Source organism: Canis lupus, chromosome 34 (assembly GCF_048164855.1).
Source record: "Canis lupus baileyi chromosome 34, mCanLup2.hap1, whole genome shotgun sequence".
NCBI classification, from domain to species: Eukaryota; Metazoa; Chordata; class Mammalia; order Carnivora; family Canidae; genus Canis; species Canis lupus.
In genome coordinates, this window is record NC_132871.1 from 17,041,179 (window position 1) to 17,061,458 (window position 20,280).

Here is a 20,280-nt window from a genome sequence, read left to right on the forward strand (position 1 = left end):
ATAATAGAAGCCTGAAATTTAATTATTAGATATTTCTCTTTAGTTTAAGAGTTTACATTCTCATATAAAAAATGTCAGTTAATCATTCATTGGTATAAGAGTAGGATTAGATTGAATTTAATTTAGAAGACACAAGGCAGGCACCAGGCAAGTTTCTGCAAAAGAGGTGGTGGAAAGGCAGAGGTTGAAGTTATTAAGGAAAGTTTAAGTAATTCGCAGTAGAGAGGAGTGTTGGATGTGGTAACATTAGTTTCAGACTAGGAGTGCTAGGGTCAGCCTGGATCTAGAAGAATCACACTTTTCTCACTGGGTAGAAAAAAAGATGAAAATGAGCATAGGTGTAGATGAACAGCAAGGAGAGAAAGCACAGGAAGTTTGAGTGAATTTTTCAGTTTTTAGAGATGATGTTATCTTCTGATAGATGTGGTAATGTAGAATAAGAAGATCATGGTGAAGTTTGAGAAAGCTACGGAGAGAAATGGAACAATCTGTAGACAGATGAAGTACAGTGATGTAAATTGAGCTAAGGCTGGAGACCATAATCGTCTGTCCATTCATTTCACAAATATTAATTAAGTGCCTATTAGGTATCAGAAACTATTACAAGTGCTGAGGATACAGAAAAGAACAAAATGGGCAAAAATCTCTGTCCTTGAGGAGCTTACATTTTAGTAAGGGTGACATAATAAGCACCGTAAATAAATACAATAAATAGTATGGTAGCTTGTAATAATCTATCACTTTCTTTCTAAGAAAAAAAGCAAACATGGAATGGAGATATGAAAAGGTGTGGAGAGGAAGTTGAAATTTTAAAGGTTTTGGCCAGGGAAGATCTTATTGAGAAGGTGACTTATGAGGGAAAATCTGAAAGAGATGAGGGGGTTGGCCATGCAGGTATCTGAAGAAAGTATTCTGGCAAGAGGAAATAGCAAGTGCAGATGGTCAGAAGTGAGAATAAATTTGATTTGAACAAAGGTCAGCAAAGAGGCCAGATGCTTGGGCGCTGAGAGCTGGAGTGCAGTAGGAGGAGACAAGGTCGGAGAGCCAATTGGCTAGACTGTGGAGGCCCTTGGACATCTCAGCAAGGACTTAGGATTCTACTCTGAGCCAGAGGGGAAGCTGACTTCCCCAGGCACGTGCATGGCACGTGTTGGCATGAGTTCACAGGGTTCACAGGGTGAAGTTCACAGGGTGAAGAGTTTGTCTCCAGCAGGCCCCACAGCTTGGCTTCAGGAGGAGAGGGGCAAACAGCTGGATGGATGCAGAGTTGAGTTTCCAAAGATAGAGGCAGAAAAGGATTAAGGAGGATGGTAAGAATGTAGTCCAAATGGTTTATGTGAGATCTGGGATGCATGGGGAAGGAAGTACAACCTTGATGGGCTGTTGAGAATTATAAAGTAATGAGGGTTTAAGGGACTGCACACTTCTACTGGGATGACAAATAGGTGTATAATGAGGAAGGAAGTGACAAAACAGGATACATAGGCAGTCCCAGAATACCAATGGAGTAGAGCAGTTTCTGGTGAGAGAAAGGTCCAGGGTGTGTCCATGAATGGTGAAGTAGAAATCTCTGAAGTTGCGAAGGTCAAAGATGGGTTAGATACAACTTTATGAGAGATGAAATGAGTAAGAAATACTAAGGAAATATGATTTTATGGGAAGTATGGGAGTTTTTAAAAACTTTCCATCGTATTAATACAATTTAATGTAATTGTAAAATTTTTAAGTGCTAAAAGGAAGCTTTAATCAGCTTATCCAACCACCTCAACTTATAAGGAAATATAAGTAGAAACGGGTTGAGGGTCAAGCCTGGGGTCCAATAGTTATATGTTAGTATAACTGGGAGTAGAGAGCACTTTTTATTTTCTTTCAATACCTCTCAGAAAAACTTCGCTGAATCTCTGCTGAACATGAAATATAGCTATACTGAAATCTCTGGAAGAAGTAAATCTGAATGATAAAATCTTGTTTTTAGGATGCCAGGTTTGGCAAGAATTTCTCAGTCAGTGGGGACTTTATTTCTTACTAAAGGATGACTCATAAAATCATCACTTAAGGAGAATTTCTCTTTGTTTTGGAAAGGATGGTCTATAAATCCATATGTTTTTCTCCTCAGGTTGCAAGATGAGAGGAAAGGTGACAGCAGCCAAGTTGGCTTCTTTCAATTGGTAATAAAACTGTGCTGATTTTTGACATAAATTTTACAACCGCAAATTGTTCAGCTCATGGAGGGAGTGTTAAATCTTTAGTCACTGGCAGGTTTTTAACTACAGTGTTCACTTTTTCAATATCTTTTCAGTAATAAACTTTGCCTATGTAATAACATGCTAAATGGCAATTAGAAATATATTGGTAATTAACACATAAATCCTGAGGCGCCTGGGTGTCTCAGTCTGTTAAGCATCCAACTCTTGATTTTAACTCAGGTCCTGATCTCAGGGTTGTGAGAATGAGCCCTGTGTTGGCCTCTATGCTGGGCATGGAGCTGCTTAAAATTCTTCCTCTCTCTCTCTCCCTCTCCTTGTGCCCCTCCCCTCTCCCCCCCCATAAATAAATTAATAAATTAATAAAAAAGTACATAAATCCTATCTGGTAGATCAGAAAAGTGCCCTGGAAAATAATCACTATGCCCATAATTATTTTAGTAAGGAAAATCATTATAGTAATCATATGGTGTATATTTATCCTTATATGTCTTTAGAAATTCCGTAGTTTAGGTCTTTTCTCCAAACTTTCACAAAGTAGAGGCATTTCTAGGCACTAATAGGCACTTGTTTGTCAATATCAGTTATGGGATACAATTTATGCTATTGCTGAATGCTTCACACAGTATTTCTACACGGCAATGGCATCAATGCCAATGATCACTTCTCACTGAAGTTGTGAATCAGTGGCAAAGAACTGAAGCCAGTTCTTGAGGTGAAGAATGAATTCAGAGACTAGGAAATAAGTAACATAAACCAACAATGGAAGAGTCTAGTGTTTTAGATAATTGAGATACCACTTATTTTGATATAATTAGTGAAAGCCCTACTGTTCAATTAAGATGGTTCCCATAAAATTTGGTGCTGAATGCTATCTATCAGAATCTAGTAACTAAAATTAAATAGTCCTACTTCTCCCGCTTTTCACCCATAGATGATCTCTGAATCCTTTGTTTTTCAAGTTTCGATTTTCTTCAACGACTGACATTTGGCTGATGTTTGTGGGAAGTTTATGTGCGTTTCTCCATGGACTATCCCATCCAGGCGTGCTGCTCATTTTTGGCACAATGACAGATGTTTTTATTGCATATGACACTGAATTACAAGAACTCAAGATCCCTGGAAAAGCGTGTGTAAACAACACTATAGTCTGGATCAACAGCTCCCTTAACCAGAATGTGACAAATGGAACACAGTGTGGGTAGGCTGCTATTTCTTATTTTTTACTTTTTGTTGTTCACATATTAAATTATAATTCAAAATGTGTAAATGGGATTTTATTAGTTGAACTGAAATGATATCCAACACAGAGTGAACAGAAACATAAATTTAACCCATATTTCTACAAAATACTCTGCCTTGAGTCTCTTCCTATCTTATCAGGTTTTTAAATACTAACAACAAAAAAAATAGTTGGAAATTGCTCATTAAATATATCACCCATATTTAAGCACTTGGTAGACTATAGGCTTAAGGACAAACACTACTATATACTAGGAAAGTAAGCCATGAATTTTACTTGCGTCTTTGTCATGTCCCATGTCTACTATGCAAGACTTCTTTGTATTAGTTCATAACACCTTTCTGTTTCTTAACTTCTGTGGTTGTGGCTAATGGTCCACTTGATCTTCAGCCTTCTTTCTATAATGGGAAATTCATTAGTGTACTACAGCACTTGGAGTAGGGGGCTGCTGGTCTTTGTAGTTGAGTTTCTATGGAAGAGTGGTACGATGCTATAAAGAGAAGGGAGCCATGCAGAATTAGCCAGAACTCACTAATGATAATTAACTCATTTTGTGATAAGTCCAATAGGTAGCTTTGTAATCAGTGAGTCTGTAGTATTCACGGTGTTGACTCACTGTCACAGCATGGACTTTGTAGCCTTTCTTGCACTGCCTTGGGCCAGAACAAGCTCATTGGCATGTGTGAACCCACACACTCAGGTTCAAGAGCCAAGGGCAGGACACACTCTAGCTGGAAAGAACTTGGAATAGCTTCCCTAGGCAAATTTATATTTTTCCACTTCACTTAAAAATTTTTCTACATATTTGATTTAGATTATGAACAAATCCTCCTCGACCACTGATACTCTTCCATGATATTATCTATTGTTCAGGTCTTTCATCCATTCACTCATTCAACCAAAATTGTTTGAACACCAACTACATACCAGGAGCTTGTGTAAGTCTTAAGGATCAGTGGTTATCTTGAGTCATGGTCCTTATCTTCATGGTGTTTAGGTCTAGTTAATGAAATCATCATTAGATCAAAGACGATTCAAATAAACATGTAGATACAGCTAGGTAGTACTTGATAGAAAAATACAGGACAACATACAATGTGCAGAATTACCCTTTAAAAAATAATAAGCTGGGCAGCCTGGGTGGCTCAACAGTTTAGTGCTGCCTTCAGCCCAGGGCGTGATCCTAGAGACCCAGGACTGAGTCCTACATTGGGCTCCCTGCATGGAGCCTGCTTCTCCTTCTGCCTCTCTCTCTCTCTCTGTCTGTCTCTCATTAATAAATAAATAAAATCTTTAAAAAATAATAATAAGCCCACTCATTAGAAATAAATTTTCTAATGTCTAAATATATATGTTTCTTTTCTAAATGTGGAAGTAAGATTCAGAATAGTTGGTATAGAAGAGTTACTGTTGTCCACGACAGTCTTTTAAGTCATTTATCTTAGAGGACAAAAGTGAAATGCTTTTTACAGAGTAGTCTGACTACAAAATGTAATGTTAATTACTTCCCCCTTTGAAAAAAAAAATGCATTCGGATTCATATATGATGTAAATTGACCCAAATCATTAATAACATTCAAGAAGGTAAAATTTTCTAGGGAAAATTCCTGAAAGTATATCCTGTTATACCTTGAAGTTTGGAAATAAATGTTAGAGGACCAAAATTTGAGACGTATCTGTGGTATCACGTGCTCATAAATATTTATTAAGTGATTTAAAGAATGAATCTACTATTAACATCTACATTACTAACATCCCACAGAAAAGAGTTTACTGTGGCTACCCATTACACTTTATTTATTCTTACCGGGTCATATACTTGAGGTGAGCAGATAATGAAAAGCAAACAGGGGCTTTCAGAAGCTCATTGGCTTTTGCTGAATTCATATGATACAGAAGATGTAAATGGACATTTGTCCTTTCTAAAATTTCATATGGGTATCTGGAGTTGTGTAGACCACGTCTTTCTCAAGCCTTTTCTTTACCAGGAACTCCTTTGATGAGTTACACACTTTAATTGTGGACTATTACAGTCCCTGACATGACTACTGTTTTACCTCTAGGTAGATGTTTGTTTAGCTTTTATGTAGTTAAGATCACTGTGAAAGTGGATTTGGGTGGGACAAAAGAGAAGGGAGTGGACATTTTCCTACCATGTAAGTAGTTAACATGCCTCCAGAATTACTCAACTCTTTTTTGCAACTTTCTTTCCTGGAAAAGTATATCATTAAAAGTGATAAAAGTGATAAAAGTGACTTTCTCCACCTATTAGTCTTGGACAAGGTTATGATCTTATCAACATAAACATGCATGTGTAATGGTAGGAGTGAGTTTTTCTTTTTCATTTCACTGATTGGTTTCAATATCAATTGTAATCCATTGGATGGAATTTTTCAGCGAAGCCTTCCAAACTGCTCTCAGTGCATAATGCTGAAAAGTATTATGGAACATCAAGCTTCCTGATTAGTTTATCATAATTTATTTGCTTAGAATAGTTGAAAAATAAGGCAAAATAATGAAAGATGACTGAAGGGGAAGTCTAAAGAGTCCAAATACCACAGTGCAGCTTCTTTTTATTTTCTTTTATCCAATTAATGTGTAAAAAGTCAAATGGAAGCCACAGAGTCTTGTGACTTAATTGTGGAAGTGACATGCCATAATTTCTGCCATTTTCTATTGGTCGCACCACCAACCCTGGTACAATCTGGGAAGGGACTATACAACAGTGTGAATACCAGGAGACAAGAAAGATTAGGGGCATGGAGGCTGACTACCACTGCCATTGAGAAGGTGGATTCCTTATTTCCCCCGCATGTGAGTGCATCAAAGTAGAACTCAGCCTGCACTCTTTCTTAGATCTCAGTCCGTTTTCTTAGCAATGTACAGTTGGTGTACACATTCAAGCACTATGTTGAAGTTAGACATTGCAAAACCATACAGCTTTATTATTTTATTTTATTTTATTTTAGAACAGCTTTATTGAGATACGATTCACATACCATAAAATTTACCAATTTAAGTATACAACTCAATAGTTTTCAGTATTTCAGTTGTGCATCTTTCACTACAATCAATTTTGGAATATTTTTATTATGACAAAAGGAAATCCTATACCCCTCAGCTATCACTCCCCAATTCCCCATTCCCCTTAGCCCTAGACAACCATTGATCTACTTTCTATCTCTGTAGATATGCCTATTCTGGACATTTCACACAAATGGAATTCCACAATATGTGGTCCTTGGCTTCTTTAACTTAGCATAATGTTTTCAAGGTTCATCATATTGTAGCATGAATTAGGACAGCCTAGCATCTGTCTATCTTGGAGGGTGCTCCAGGTACACTTGAGGGGAATATGTAGTCTGCTTTTATTTGACAGAATGTTCAAAAGATGTCTGTTAGATCTAATTGGTTTATGGGGTTATTCAAATCCTCTATTCCTAATTGTTCTATCCATTACTGAAAGCATGGAGTTGTAATCTCTATTATTATTGATCTATTTCTACTCTTGAATCTGTCACACTTTGCTTCATGTGTTTGGGAGCTATTTTTAAATGCATATATATTTAAAATTGCTATAATCTTCTGATGGAGCCTTTATCATCACAAAATGATATTTATTTCTAGTAATAATTTTTTATAAAGTTTTTTTTTTATATTAGTATAGCCACTCCTGGTTTGTTATGGCTGTTCTTTGCCATGACATGTCTTTTTCCATATTACTTTCAACTTGTTCATATCTTTGAATCTAAAATGTGTCTCCTGTAGACAGCCTACAAATGGAGTTTGTGTTTTTTAAAAATTTATCCAATCTGACAATCTCCGCCTTTTGACTGGATTATTTAATCCATTACATATAAAACCAACCTACCTAGTAGTCTGAAAGAGTGGATAAAAGAAGGTTAGAGATCTTAGGGCTCAAATAATGACATGGTTGAGTTCCTTGGGTTTTCTTTAGGCCTCATATGTACTAGATTGGGTGTTGCAAAAACTGTAACCTAGAAATACCAATGAGCACAGCCCACAAAGGACCTAATAAAATTCTGCTCTCTCTAGATAATAGATCACAAAGAGGCAGCCTAACAGAAGAATTTCAGACAACTATTCTACTTTAGCCAACACCACAGAACAAAACAACATACATACAACCTTACTCTTACCCATGCCAGCAAAAGTTGAGTTGGGACTTAGGCTTCCATCTTTGCCAGGTATCAATGAGCCCCAGCCATGTCTCTTCCCCCATCCAACTCCTGTGGTGTCACTGAAGAATATATGGAGGTCTGAACCACCCCCACTGTAATGAGAAACCTCTCTCTCTACCTGCTTGGGTAAGATCATTGAGTCAGGACATTTATCACCACCCCCATAGAAGAGAAAATCAAGATATTTTCAGATGAGGGAAATGAAGAGAATTTATTGCCAGCTGACTCACCTAAAAGAATGGCTAAGAGCAGTTCTTTGAACAGAAAGGAAACAATAAAAGAAACCGTGGACATTTAGAAGGAAGAACATGGTAAGCAAAACCATGGGTAAATGTAGTAGACTTTCCTTCTCCTGAGTTTTCTAGATTATGTTTGATGGTGGAAACAAAAATGCTAACACTGTCTGATATGGTCCTATTGTAACACTGCCTGAGCTAAGTATGATTCAGAAATATTAAAGACAATTATATTATTAACAGGGGAGAGTAAAGGTATATAAAGGGAGGTGGTGTTTTTATATACACTGGGCAAACTGGTAAAATGACAACACTAGCAGACTATAATAAGTGATATACCTATAATGTAATTCCTAGAGCAACCACTAAAAACCTGTGCAAAGAGATACACTCAAAAACACTACAGATAAATCAAAATTGAATTCTAAAAAAATGTTTAAGGGGTGCCTGGCTGGTTCAGTCAGTTAAGCATCTGACTCTTGATCTTAGCTCAGGTCTTGATCTCAAGGTTGTGAGTTCAAGCCCTGCATTGGGCTTTATTTATTTTAAAATAAAATAAAGTTAAATTAACTTAAAATTTTAAAAATGTTTGAGTAGCTCATAGGAAAGCAGGGGAAAGGAAATTAAAAAAATAAAAACCGAGAGAACAACCTGAAAACAAAAAATAAAATGTCACATTTGAGCCCTAATATACCAGTAATTATATTAAATTTAAATGGTTTAAATTACCAAATAAGACAGAAATTGGCAGAATGGATTTTAAAACACCCAACTACATGCTATTTATGAGAAAATCACTTTAACGATAATAATATAGGCAAGTTGAGGAGCACTTGACCTGGCTCAGTCTGACTCTTGATTTCAGCTCAGGTCATGATCTCAGGGTTGTGAGATCAAGCCCCATATTGGGTTCTGTGCTCAGTGCTGATTCTTCTCTCCTTCTCCCTCTGCCCCTCCTCCTGCTCTCACTCTCTATATATATAAATAAATAAAATCTCTAAAGAAAATAATATAGGCAAGTTGAAAGTAAAAGAATGGAAAAAGATGCATCATTCAAGCATTAATCAAAAGAAAGCAGAAATGACTACACTGATAGGAGGTAAAATAGACTTTGGAACAAAGAAAATTACAGGGACAAAGAGGAACATTATACAATGATAAAAGGGTCAATCTGCCAGTAAGACGCAGCAATCTTAAATGCGTACTCACCAAACAACAGAGCTGTAAAACATGTGAAGCAACAATTGACAGAACAGAAAGGAAAAAGAGACAAATCAAAATTATAGTAGAACTCTTAACAATCCATCTCTCACTGAACAATAGAACAGCTAGACATACAATTATCAAGTATATAGAAGAGCTCAACACCAGTAACAAACAGGATCTAATCAACATCTATAGAACATTCCATTCAACAACCACATACTACACATTCTTTTTAAATCCCTACAGAGCATATACCAAGACAGACCATACCCTGAGCCATGAAACAAACCTCAACAACCATCAAATACCTGAAATAATAGAGTGCGTTCTCTGACCACAGTGGAATCAAACTAGAAATCAGTAACAGAAAGATCATGGAAACCCTCCAGATTTTTGGGAATCAAACAATACACATCTAAATAGTCTATAGGTCAAAGATAAAGTCGCAAGGGAAAAGTTTTAAACATTGAACTGAATGAAAAGGAAAACAGAAAATGTAAAGACCTATGGGACACAGCTCCTACAGTGCCGAGAGGAAAATTTATAGCACTGAGTGCATACATTACAAAAGAGGAAGCACCTCAAATTAAGTATCTAAGCTCTCAACTCAAGAGCCTAGAAAAAGAGCAAAATAAATCCCCAGAAAGCATGAGAGGATAAAATAAAGCTAAAACAAGTAAATGCAGGAAATCAGTGAAACAAAGAGTTGGTTCTTTGAAAAGATCAATGAAGTTGACAAAACTTTATCAAAATTGATAAAGAAAAAAGGGAGAAGACACAAATGACCAATATTGAGAATGAAAGATGAAATATTACTGCAGAATTTGTAAGCATCAAGAGGACAACAAGAAAAAAAAGAGGACAACAAAGAACTACTATAAGCAAGTCTATACACATAAACTTGACAACTTAAGAGAAATGAAACAATTGCTTGAAAAAATAAACTACCACAACTCACCCAATATGATGTAAATAATTTGAATAGCCCTATCTAAGAAATTAAATTTATAATTTTAAAATTCTAAAAAGATAAATCTCCAGGCCAATATGATTTCACTGGAGAATTTTATCTAGTGTTTAAAAAGAAATAACACCAGCTTTCTATAATATTTTCTAGAGTATAGAAGGAACCACTTCCCAATTCATTTTAGGAAGCTGATATTACCATGATACCCAGACTATACAAATCTATTACAAAAAAGAAAATCACAGATAAATGTCCCTTATGAATACAGATGCAAAGTATTAACAAAATACTGGCAAATAGAATTTTAGCAATATATAACAAAGAATTACACACCATGACCAAGTAGATTGTATTCTAGAGAAGCATACATGATTCAGTATTAGAAAAACAGTCAACGTAATCCATCATCTTATCAGGCAAATATAGAAATCCACGTGATGTAAAAAAAGAAATCCTCCATCGGTGTCAAAAAAGCATTTAAAATTTCAACATCCATCCATAATAAAAACTCTCAGAAAACTAGGAACAGAAAAGAAATTCTTTAACTTAAAAAAAAAAAAAATCTACAAAAAAGTCCTACGGCTAATGTTATACTTAAAAGTAGAAAATTGAATACTTCCCCCTAAGACTGGAAACAAGGTAAGGATATATGCGTTCACTTCTATTATTCAACACAGTACTCAATGTTCTAGCCTATACAATAAGGAAGGAAAAGAATACTGATTTAATACTTAACACTACTGAACTGTACACTTAAAAATGGTTAAGTTGGTAAATTTTATGTTATGTGTTTTTTACTACAATCAAAAAATTTTAAATGAAAAAACATACAGATCTAAAAGGAAGAAATATACCTGTTTATTTTGGAGATATTATTGTCAACATAGAAAATCCCAAAGAATCTACAAAAATATCCTAGAATCAATGAATGAGTTTAGCAAAGTCATAAAATACCAGATAAATATACAAAGTTTAGTGGTATTTCTACATACTAGCAATGAACATGTGAGCGCCAATATTAAAAATATAATGTCAAAAAATAAAATAAAAATAATATCATTAACGATTGCTCAAAAAATTTATTTAGGTGTCAATCTAATCAAACATGTACAGGATTTATATGCTGAAAAGTGCAAAACGCTGATGAAAGAAATCAGAGACTAAAATAGATGGAGAGACATACCTTGTTAATGAATTGGAAAATTCATATAGTAAAGATGTCAGTTCCCCCAAAATAATTTACAGCTTTAATAAAATTCCTATCAAAATCTCAGCCAGACATTTTTGTGGATATAGACAAGAGTACTCTAAAGTTTATATGAAAAGGCAAAAGAACTAGAATATCTAAAGCAACTTTGAAAAAGAGGAATAAAATGTGAGGAAACAGTCTACCCGATTTCAAGACATATTATATAGCTATAGCAAAGTTGTGTAGTATTGACAGAGGAACAGAACAGAGAATTCAAACATAGACCCATGCAAATTGATTATTGACATCCAATTGATCATTGACAAAGGTAGAAAAGAAATTCAATGGAGAAAATATAAACTTTTTATCAAATAGTTGAATGACTAGTTGGATATCCATAGGCAGAAAAATGAACCCATACAAAAAATAGCTCTAAGTGGATTGTGGACTCAAATGTAAAAAGTAACCTGTAAATTTTTAGAAAGATATGTGGGTGACCATTTTCATGTCGAAGGCTAGACAAAGAGCTCTTAGACCTGACACTAAAGGTACAATTTATAAAAAGAAAAATTGATGAATTAGACTTTATCAGAATGAAAAATGTTTGCTCTGCAAAAGACCCTGAAGAGGAAGGAAAGAAAAGGTACAGACTGGGAGATCATATTTGTAAATTATATGTCTAACAAAGGACTAGGATCTCGAAAATATAAAGAACTCTCCAAACTCAATGGCTAGAAAAACACCAGTTCGAATAGGGAAAAACACATGAACAGACATTTCACTAAGGATATAAAGATGGCAAATGTGCACATGAAAAGATATTCAGCAACATTAGCGGTTAGGGAATGCAAATTAAAATCAAGATGAGATATCAGTACAAATCTATCAGAATGACTAACATAAAAATTGTGATAACACCAGAGCTGGTGAGGATACGGCGGAACTGGATCACTTATACTTTTCTGGTAGGAATGTAAAATGGTGCAGCCACTATGGAAAATAGTTTGGAAATTTAAAAAAAATAAAAAATGCAAGTGTTATACAATCCAGAAATTCTACTCTTGGGGATTTATTCCAGAGAAATGAAAACCTATGTTCACATAAAAACCTATACACAAAGGTTATAGGAGCTTTGTCTGTAACAGACAAAAAGTGGAAACAACTCGGACTATCCTTCAATGGGTGGATGGTGAAATAAGCTGTGATACATGTATACCATGGAATAATACTTAACAATAAAGAGGAACAAATAATTTATGGAATTTTAAAGAAATATGCTGAGTGGGAAAAAAAAAGCCACCAACACCAAAAGGTTACATACTGTGTGATTCCACTTACATAATATTCTTCGAATGATAAAACTGTAGCAACAGAGAACAGATGGATGGTAGCCAGGGACTAATGGGGGAATGGAGGCTGGACGGAAGCATGTGTAGATATAAAAGGGTGACTTGAAGAATCATTGGGGTGATGAGAACATTCTGGTCTTGATTATATTAATGTCAACATCCTTGTGATATTGTCCTGTCGTTTTGCAAGATGTTACCAAAGGGTGTATATGTTTCTATATTATTCCTCACCAGCGCATGAGAATCTACACTTACCTCAAAATAAAAAGCTTTATGAAAAACAAACAAAAAATAGCTTCCTGGGTGAAAAAAAATTGTCACAGATTCTCTGAAAGGTAATCCTAGCCATTCTGGTAGTAGGCTACTATAGTGTATGGGTATCCTGTAAAGCAGCTTTACCCAGCAATCAGCCATTTGTTTATAGGTTGATGTCCTTGCATTAAGAATTCAGAGCCTCCAACATTCTGAGAGTAGGACATAAGCACGTTTCTCACCTGTGATGCTCATTTAGGAGTTGACACTAATGTGACTCTAAAGTGTCACTGGGTGAATAGTGCAATAGCACATGAAAACCATGGAAAGGATAAGTCTGTGTTAAGCAATGCACCTTGTCATGAAGACCTCCTACATATTTAAAATGAAAACCCTATGGCTCTAGTAAATTGGAAATCTTGAGGTATAAATTGAGTACTTTGATTTTATGGTGCATTTCTTTTTCATAAAGAGCAAGGTAAGAATTCTCATATCTCAATAATTTGTAAAATATCTCTTACCGTTCCCTCTAATTGTCATCTTTCTGCCCCCTTCTCACTTCAACAAATGAGCCAGGGGAATCTTCATTTAGTCAAGTAGATGTACGTCAATGTTGCTGTTAAAAAGGCGCCCATTTGTTGAGCCAAATCACTTGCACACTTGAAAGAATCCTTTCTAGAATTTTATAACCACAAGAAAACTTTCAATCGGATGATAAAAAATTTGATGTGCAGTCAAAGGAGCCAATCCAGCCTGCTCATTTCCTTCCTATCAGTTTTTCTGATACGTTTCTGGAACAATATGTTGTTCCAGAAATATTCTCAAGTAGTTTCTAAAACCCTAATAACTTCTTATCCCTGAGAATAAAATAAAAATGAGTTAACCATTTATCTCTGGGGTGCCTCAGGAGTGAACAGAATCATAAACTACACATGTCCTTATCCACACCATCCAGCAATAATATAATTCTGAAGTTTTCCCCAATAAATTCTGGTGCTGGGTCAGTTCTCGGTACTTTCAATCTGAGTAGGTTTGTTTATAACTTAGGCAGCTGCGTCTTTCGTGGCAGGCATTTTATCGCTTTTGCCTAGAGCGTGTGTAGAATGAATGCACCACAGGAAATCTAAGTAAAACTTTTTGAAAAATACTCATAGTCCTCTGTTTTTTGAACAGAGTTGTCAAGTGACAATTGCCATTTCACAAACAAAAAAACTAAGAATGTGGCCTCATTTTCACATTAGAATTGTCTTACTCCATTATGCATCCTATAGAGAGATACTTAACTTTTGTGAGAACCTCTGATTGTGGATATTTACATATAAGTTTTCTAGGTCTTGTCCATTCTTGGGGTTCCCTTAAACCATCAGGAAAGACAGAAGTGTGGTGAACTGATGTATTCGTTGTTTTGGAAACTATCCATCCACAGAGGGGTTTACGGAGGCAATTATTTCCCCTTCCTTATAGGTATTTTAAAAGTCAAAGCAGAATATATAAACATTTATTGAGGTATTGTGTCTGTTACGTGTAAGGTATTGTTTAAGGCTTCGGGCAGTGTGAGCAAGCAGCTTAAACCAAGCCCTTGCCCTCAAGTGGCTTGCAGTCTAGCAAAACAAACATAACTATATTCAGTATAAATAAATTCAATGAAGATGTTGAATAATAGTGCAAGATGGCAATAGAATCTGTCATGGAATAATAGTTTGTTCTGAATTAAAGAAATTATACTTCAACACTTGACCTAAGGCTTGGGTCACAAAAGGAAGAGCTGATAGGAAGCAGAAAGCATGTAGGATGAGAACACCTCTGCTGAAGGTGTTGCTTTCTGATTTTCTAAAGAAATAGACTCTATATCATTTAGAGTATCCTCAAGGGTCAGAATTGCTATCAACTGACATGTTAATTTTCTAAGTATAAAATTCTTTATTTTCTGACAGCAAGCAATCTCAGACTAATTTGTGCCTTCCCTCCCCACCCCTGCCAATCCCAAACCCTGTGCTGCTGTGTATAGTTGCGGTGAGAAAAAAGAAAAAATGCTATAGAGCTTTCTTGCTCTTCCCCACGAATTCTTAAGCTTCATCTTAGAAAATGTCCCAGAGAGTGAAACCCCTTGGGCTGCAGTCAGCAGAAGGACTGGGCTGATAAAATATTTTTTTCCTTCTTTGGGATGATGACACACACATTTTTCAGTGTCTCCTTAAGATGGAAGAGTTGAAAAGCTGGCTTAGATTCCTGGAGGAGGTAACAGTGAGCCTCCTGATTTACAGCTCACACTTCTCTACCAATGTCTTTGCAGACACCAATCTGGCTTTGTAAAATCTCTCCCTAGCAGTGATGGCTCCGTCACTACCTAAGGAGCATGAGTGACGGCCTCGGTAGACAGAGCACTGGGCTGCCATCTACTGCCCCTGGCTTCCAACAACTGCCAGTGAGTTATTCCTGCCTATAAAAATGAAGACGGTAGGCATCTTTGCTGAGTTTGGTACCGTGAGGTCTAGGTGGAAATTTGGTTGGATTGATTATAATTCTACATAGAGAAGATGCTTACCCATTTTTCATATTTTATTTTCTTCTGTACCCACAAATGTAATCTTTGGCAAGCTTGACCCTACTTCTGAATCTTAACATTTTTTCCCCTCTTTTGAAGGTTGCTGGACATTGAGAGTGAAATGATCAAATTTGCCAGTTACTATGCTGGAATCGCTTTGTTAGTACTTATCACAGGATATATTCAAGTGAGTAGTGCCTCCATTTTATTGATAGATCAACATCTGGGATAAGAGATATTACAATGAAATGCAAGCTTTTGAGCTGTTCAGAAGCCCTCAGGATACAGTTTTATTTGGAGGTGGAGTGGGGTGTGTGAGAGATTGGGGAAGGATTCTTCTTCTCAGATGAGGAGGAAAATACATGCAGTTATCTAGAGAGAAGGAGAATAGACTTTGGATTTCAATGCTCTGTCCTCCCCTTCTCCCTCTACTTCATCTTCTAAACTCAAAAATAGGCAGTTGTGGGAGTGTTTGTAAGGGGAGCATGAGCACCCTGGAGAAAGCCAGGCAGGAGGTGTTGGAGGAAAGCAAACTCTTTCTTTTTCACTTTCATTGCTAAAATCTCACCAGTCTGTGTTTCAAACCAAATTCTGTAAACTGAATCTAGAGTGTACTCTAGATTTAAGCCATGGAAAGGCTTAGAGTTACTTACCCCTTAATAAAGAAGTAGAATATTTCGTCTTTTACCCACTTCTCTAGAAAAAATAATGAAGCCCTTCAGCCCCCATTCATCCAAGAATTCCAGGAAGTTTGTGTTCACTTTAAAGAGAAAGGAATCAAATTTTCCCATGCTGGTACTGAGAGTTTTAATGACAGCCTGACTTTGCTTGGTTGGAAGCAGTTATTAGTAGATTTATTCCCTGCTTATGTCATAATTTTTGTTTTACTTGCTCTGAAAATTATTGTCCAACAGTCTGAAAACTATGCATACATGCTTGTTGTCAAGCCTCTCAGGGGGAAAACAATACACCCAGAAGCATCATGCAAAAATAGGTATATATGAACAAGAATTTCTTTTTGGCTCTGTCATCCTTTACGCATGTGGAAGGTGAAGCTCAGTAAGGTTAGATCTATCAGTGGCAAAGCCAAATTCACACCCAAACCTTCTGGCTCCCCTGGCCACAGCTGTTCTGTTCAGCCCACTTTCAGCAGCAGGTGCCAGAGCTCACCGTACCTCCCATGATGCAGCTTTCAGTGAATCACTTTCTTCTTTTCCTCAGGCTTACATGGAAAGTATTTTCTTCTGCAAAGAGAAGGAATTAACAAACATTTTTTTAACATCACAGTGACAAACATTCCTTGCTCCATTTTCAGATATGCTTTTGGGTGATTGCTGCAGCTCGTCAGATACAGAAAATGAGAAAAATTTCCTTTAGGAAAGTAATGCGAATGGAAATAGGATGGTTCGACTGCAATTCAGTGGGAGAGTTGAATACAAGATTTTCTGAGTAAGTGGCTGGTGGGCGGTTTTTATGTACGTGTGAGTTTTTGATGATAGAGCCCTTATTTCTAAATTAAATAACAATTAGAAACACATTTTCAGTTATTTTGGATGTATTTTGTCTCTTAAATTGGTCTTTTACAGGCAGCATAGTTTTTTCATAGGTGACATTTTATCTGATATGATCATTAAAAATTGAAAGGCAGGATACTACAGTTTATTTTTTGTAGGACCTTGATTAAGATATTAGAAATGAAGTATTACAGAAGAGAGTTAAAAGAAGTAGGGCTATTTGGCCTCTAAAAGAGAGACTGAGGGATGTCACAACCCATTTATCTGTAAGGAAAAACAATGTAATTAGAATGAATTATCTTGCCTTGTCTGTTAAGGCCATTTCTACGCATAAAAACAAAGACCAAAAAATCCAAAGTGGTTCAAGAAAGATTTGAACTAAACAACTAGATTTAAATCTAGTTTATACCTAAAGACCAGTTAGAGCCATTGATGGCCCTCCTTCCCTCCTCCTTCAGGTATTTTGAATGAGCCCTGAGTAATTAGAAGTACTTGAATCCTATTGAATGGAAATTTGGGGTCCTATGAGGGCCCATGAGAGAGTGTGTAGTATAGGGAAGAGCAAAGACTGAATGTTGAGATACTTAGATTCTAGCACTCATTCTGCCCCTTACTTACTGTGTGGCCTTGCACAGATACTTAACCTTGCTGGGATACAATTGTCAGCTCTGTGGGTAATATCTTAGTCCTTTTTTTTTTTTTTTTTTTTTTTTTTTTTTTTTTTTTTTTTGCTATTGAGTCCTAAGCCCTGTTTGCTCCATCTGAGCAAGAGATTATGGGAATGTTCCTAGGAATATGAATTTTTTTAAAGATTTTATTTATTCATGAGAGACACACAGAGAGAGGCAGAGACACTGGCAGAGGGAGAAGCAGGCTCCCTGTGGGGATCCCAAGCAGGACTCGATCCCCGGACCTTGGGATGACGACCTGAGCCAAAGGCAGAAGCTCAACCACAGAGCTACCCAGGCATCCCTCCAGGAATATGAATTTAATGCTACTATATTCAACTAATACTTTGGAGGGCTTACCCTAGGCAAGCCATAAAGATAAACCACACAACTCCTGACCTCAGGGAACTCACCATCTAGTAGGAGGGATAAAAGGTGCAAGCAAATAAATAATCAGAGCTGACACATGGATAGCGTACTATACTGTAGGCACTGTTCTACATACTTAACATACATTAGCTAATCCTCATTACGATCCATTAAGGCAGGTTCTGTCATTGTCCCCATTTTATAGATGAGGAAACTAAGGCACAGAAAAGTTAAGTAATCTGCCCAGGAAAAGCTCGTGTTGAAATTCAGAGTCTGGCCCCAGTCTGTGCTCTTAACCAACCCCTATTCTATACTGCCGGTCGGCTACATGCAATAATCGCATACACAGATTCATTATGTTGGTTATGCAAACACAGGGAGGAAGAGATTACCTTTTCCTCAAGAGTTTTTATGAATTCGGTGGTGTGTGGGTTGCAGCTCGAGGCTGAAAGGATTTAGCCGGAATAACGAAGGAAAGGACTCCACAGGACAGACCAAAGATATGAGCTATAAGAAAGAAAGAGACAGGGCAGCCTGGGTGGCTCAGTGGTTTAGCATCGCCTTCAGCCCAGGGCATGATCCTGGGGACCCGGGATCAAGTCCTACATCAGGCTCCCTGCTTGGAGCCTGCTTCTCCCTCTGCCTGTGTCTCTGTGTTTCTTGTGAATAAATAAATAAAATCTTTTTTTTTTTTTTTAAGAAAGAAAGAAACAAATAAGATGGTTTCTGAAAGTCTTTGTCAACATTGAATGGACACCAGTTGGGAAAACTGGGTTGAGGACAAACTTACTTGGCTATGAGGGAGGGAGAGGCTCCATGACCTCACAAGCTGCTGCAAGTTTCTTCAAAAGTGAAAGGCTTTTATGTTTCACAGGCAATGGGATATGGTGATGCCAATAGAAGGGAAAGGCTGGGATTTCTCAACAAGACATTTGAATTGACCAAATTCAGTTTTAGTGATCAAAGCCTCTCCTGTTTCTAGCGATATTAACAGAGTCAATGATGCCATTGCCGACCAAATGCCCATTTTCATTCAGCGCATGACCACGAGCATCTGTGGCTTCCTATTGGGATTTTACCAGGGTTGGAAACTGACCTTGGTCATTATCTCTGTGAGCCCTCTTATCGGGATTGGAGCAGCCATCATTGGTCTGGTAAGAATGTCTTCTCACTTCTCTCCAAGATATCTGCACTGAGAAACAGCCAGAAATGTGAAACTTGGTTCCTTTTCCCTATTTATGTTTAGTCAGCATTATTATCACTGTTTTGTTGTGTTTTGGTGATTCTTCCTTAGTATCAAATAACATTCCATCAACCCAGGGATTGATGATATTTTAATAACGTAAGTATTATTGTGTTAATAACAATAGCAAACCACGTTTGTTAAGGATTTGCTATTTTGCCAGGCACTATTAGGAACTTCATATATATTATCTCTGATCTTTACAACAATCTTATAAAGTATTAATGTCATTTAAACATAAGAAATGGAGACTCAGAGAGGTAAGGGACTTGTCTGGGGTTGCACAGCTAGCGAGTGACAAAACTAGATTCAAATACAAGGGACCCTGACTCCAAATCCCCACCCATTCTCTCATATGCCTATTGCTTCCCATGGTCTCCCAAGCTCAGATATTTTCTTCAAAAAGGCCCAACAAATATACCCAGATCAGTAACAAACACATAAACGAGATTTCTGCAGTCACAGCTGTGTTCTCCATGCAGTTGGATCAGTTTCAGAATGAGGTGACCTGGCCCATTCTGAGTAGTATCTTGGCATGCAGGCCAGGAAAAATGTAGCAGTAGGAGTTTGGGGTCATCCCAGTGAAATCCCTAGGATTAATAAATTATTATATCATACTTTTAGAGCAGCTGCCTTAGATAACAGCAGATCATGAGATCTGGCTCACTAATAGTTTACTGTAAGTGAGCATAGATTTCAGGTGAAAAGCTGCACACCCTCACATCATGGAGCAACAGGGAACCAATCTCCATAAAATTTTCTAGCAAAATATTCTCTACAATCCCGTGGCTATATTACTCAAACGTTTCCCAGGTCGTACAGAGTGACAATGGCAAAGAGTTCATTCCTCTCAACTAACCACTAATCTGACTCTACCAACTGGCTCAAGAAAGATATATTTAGCCTGTCAAAACTTTTGTTTCCTCATCTTGAAGATAAGGATAATGCCTCCCAAAAGCCACTGTGATGACTTAAGGCATAATCCATGTTATCCACTCAGCATGGCATCTGGCACAGAATTAATTGCTAAAGAGATAATAGTTTTTAGTTTTTCCAATCCACCATGTTGTGCAAGCTTTATAACAATCTTTCC

General features: G+C 36.9%; 1 protein-coding gene across 2 annotated transcripts in view; it reads left to right on the forward strand.

Moving 5' to 3' along the window:
- Positions 1 to 20,280, forward strand: part of ABCB11 (ATP binding cassette subfamily B member 11) — an 88,533-nt gene that overhangs the window by 14,096 nt on the left and 54,157 nt on the right. The window contains exons 4-8 of one of the 2 annotated variants that reach the window (XM_072810894.1): positions 2,117 to 2,168; positions 3,167 to 3,405; positions 15,493 to 15,580; positions 16,709 to 16,842; positions 18,927 to 19,098. In XM_072810894.1, the coding sequence (XP_072666995.1) occupies positions 2,117 to 2,168; positions 3,167 to 3,405; positions 15,493 to 15,580; positions 16,709 to 16,842; positions 18,927 to 19,098 (685 nt within the window). Of the gene's footprint in view, positions 1 to 2,116; positions 2,169 to 3,138; positions 3,406 to 15,492; positions 15,581 to 16,708; positions 16,843 to 18,926; positions 19,099 to 20,280 lie in introns of both variants that reach the window. The other variant, XM_072810895.1, reaches the window with a different exon arrangement.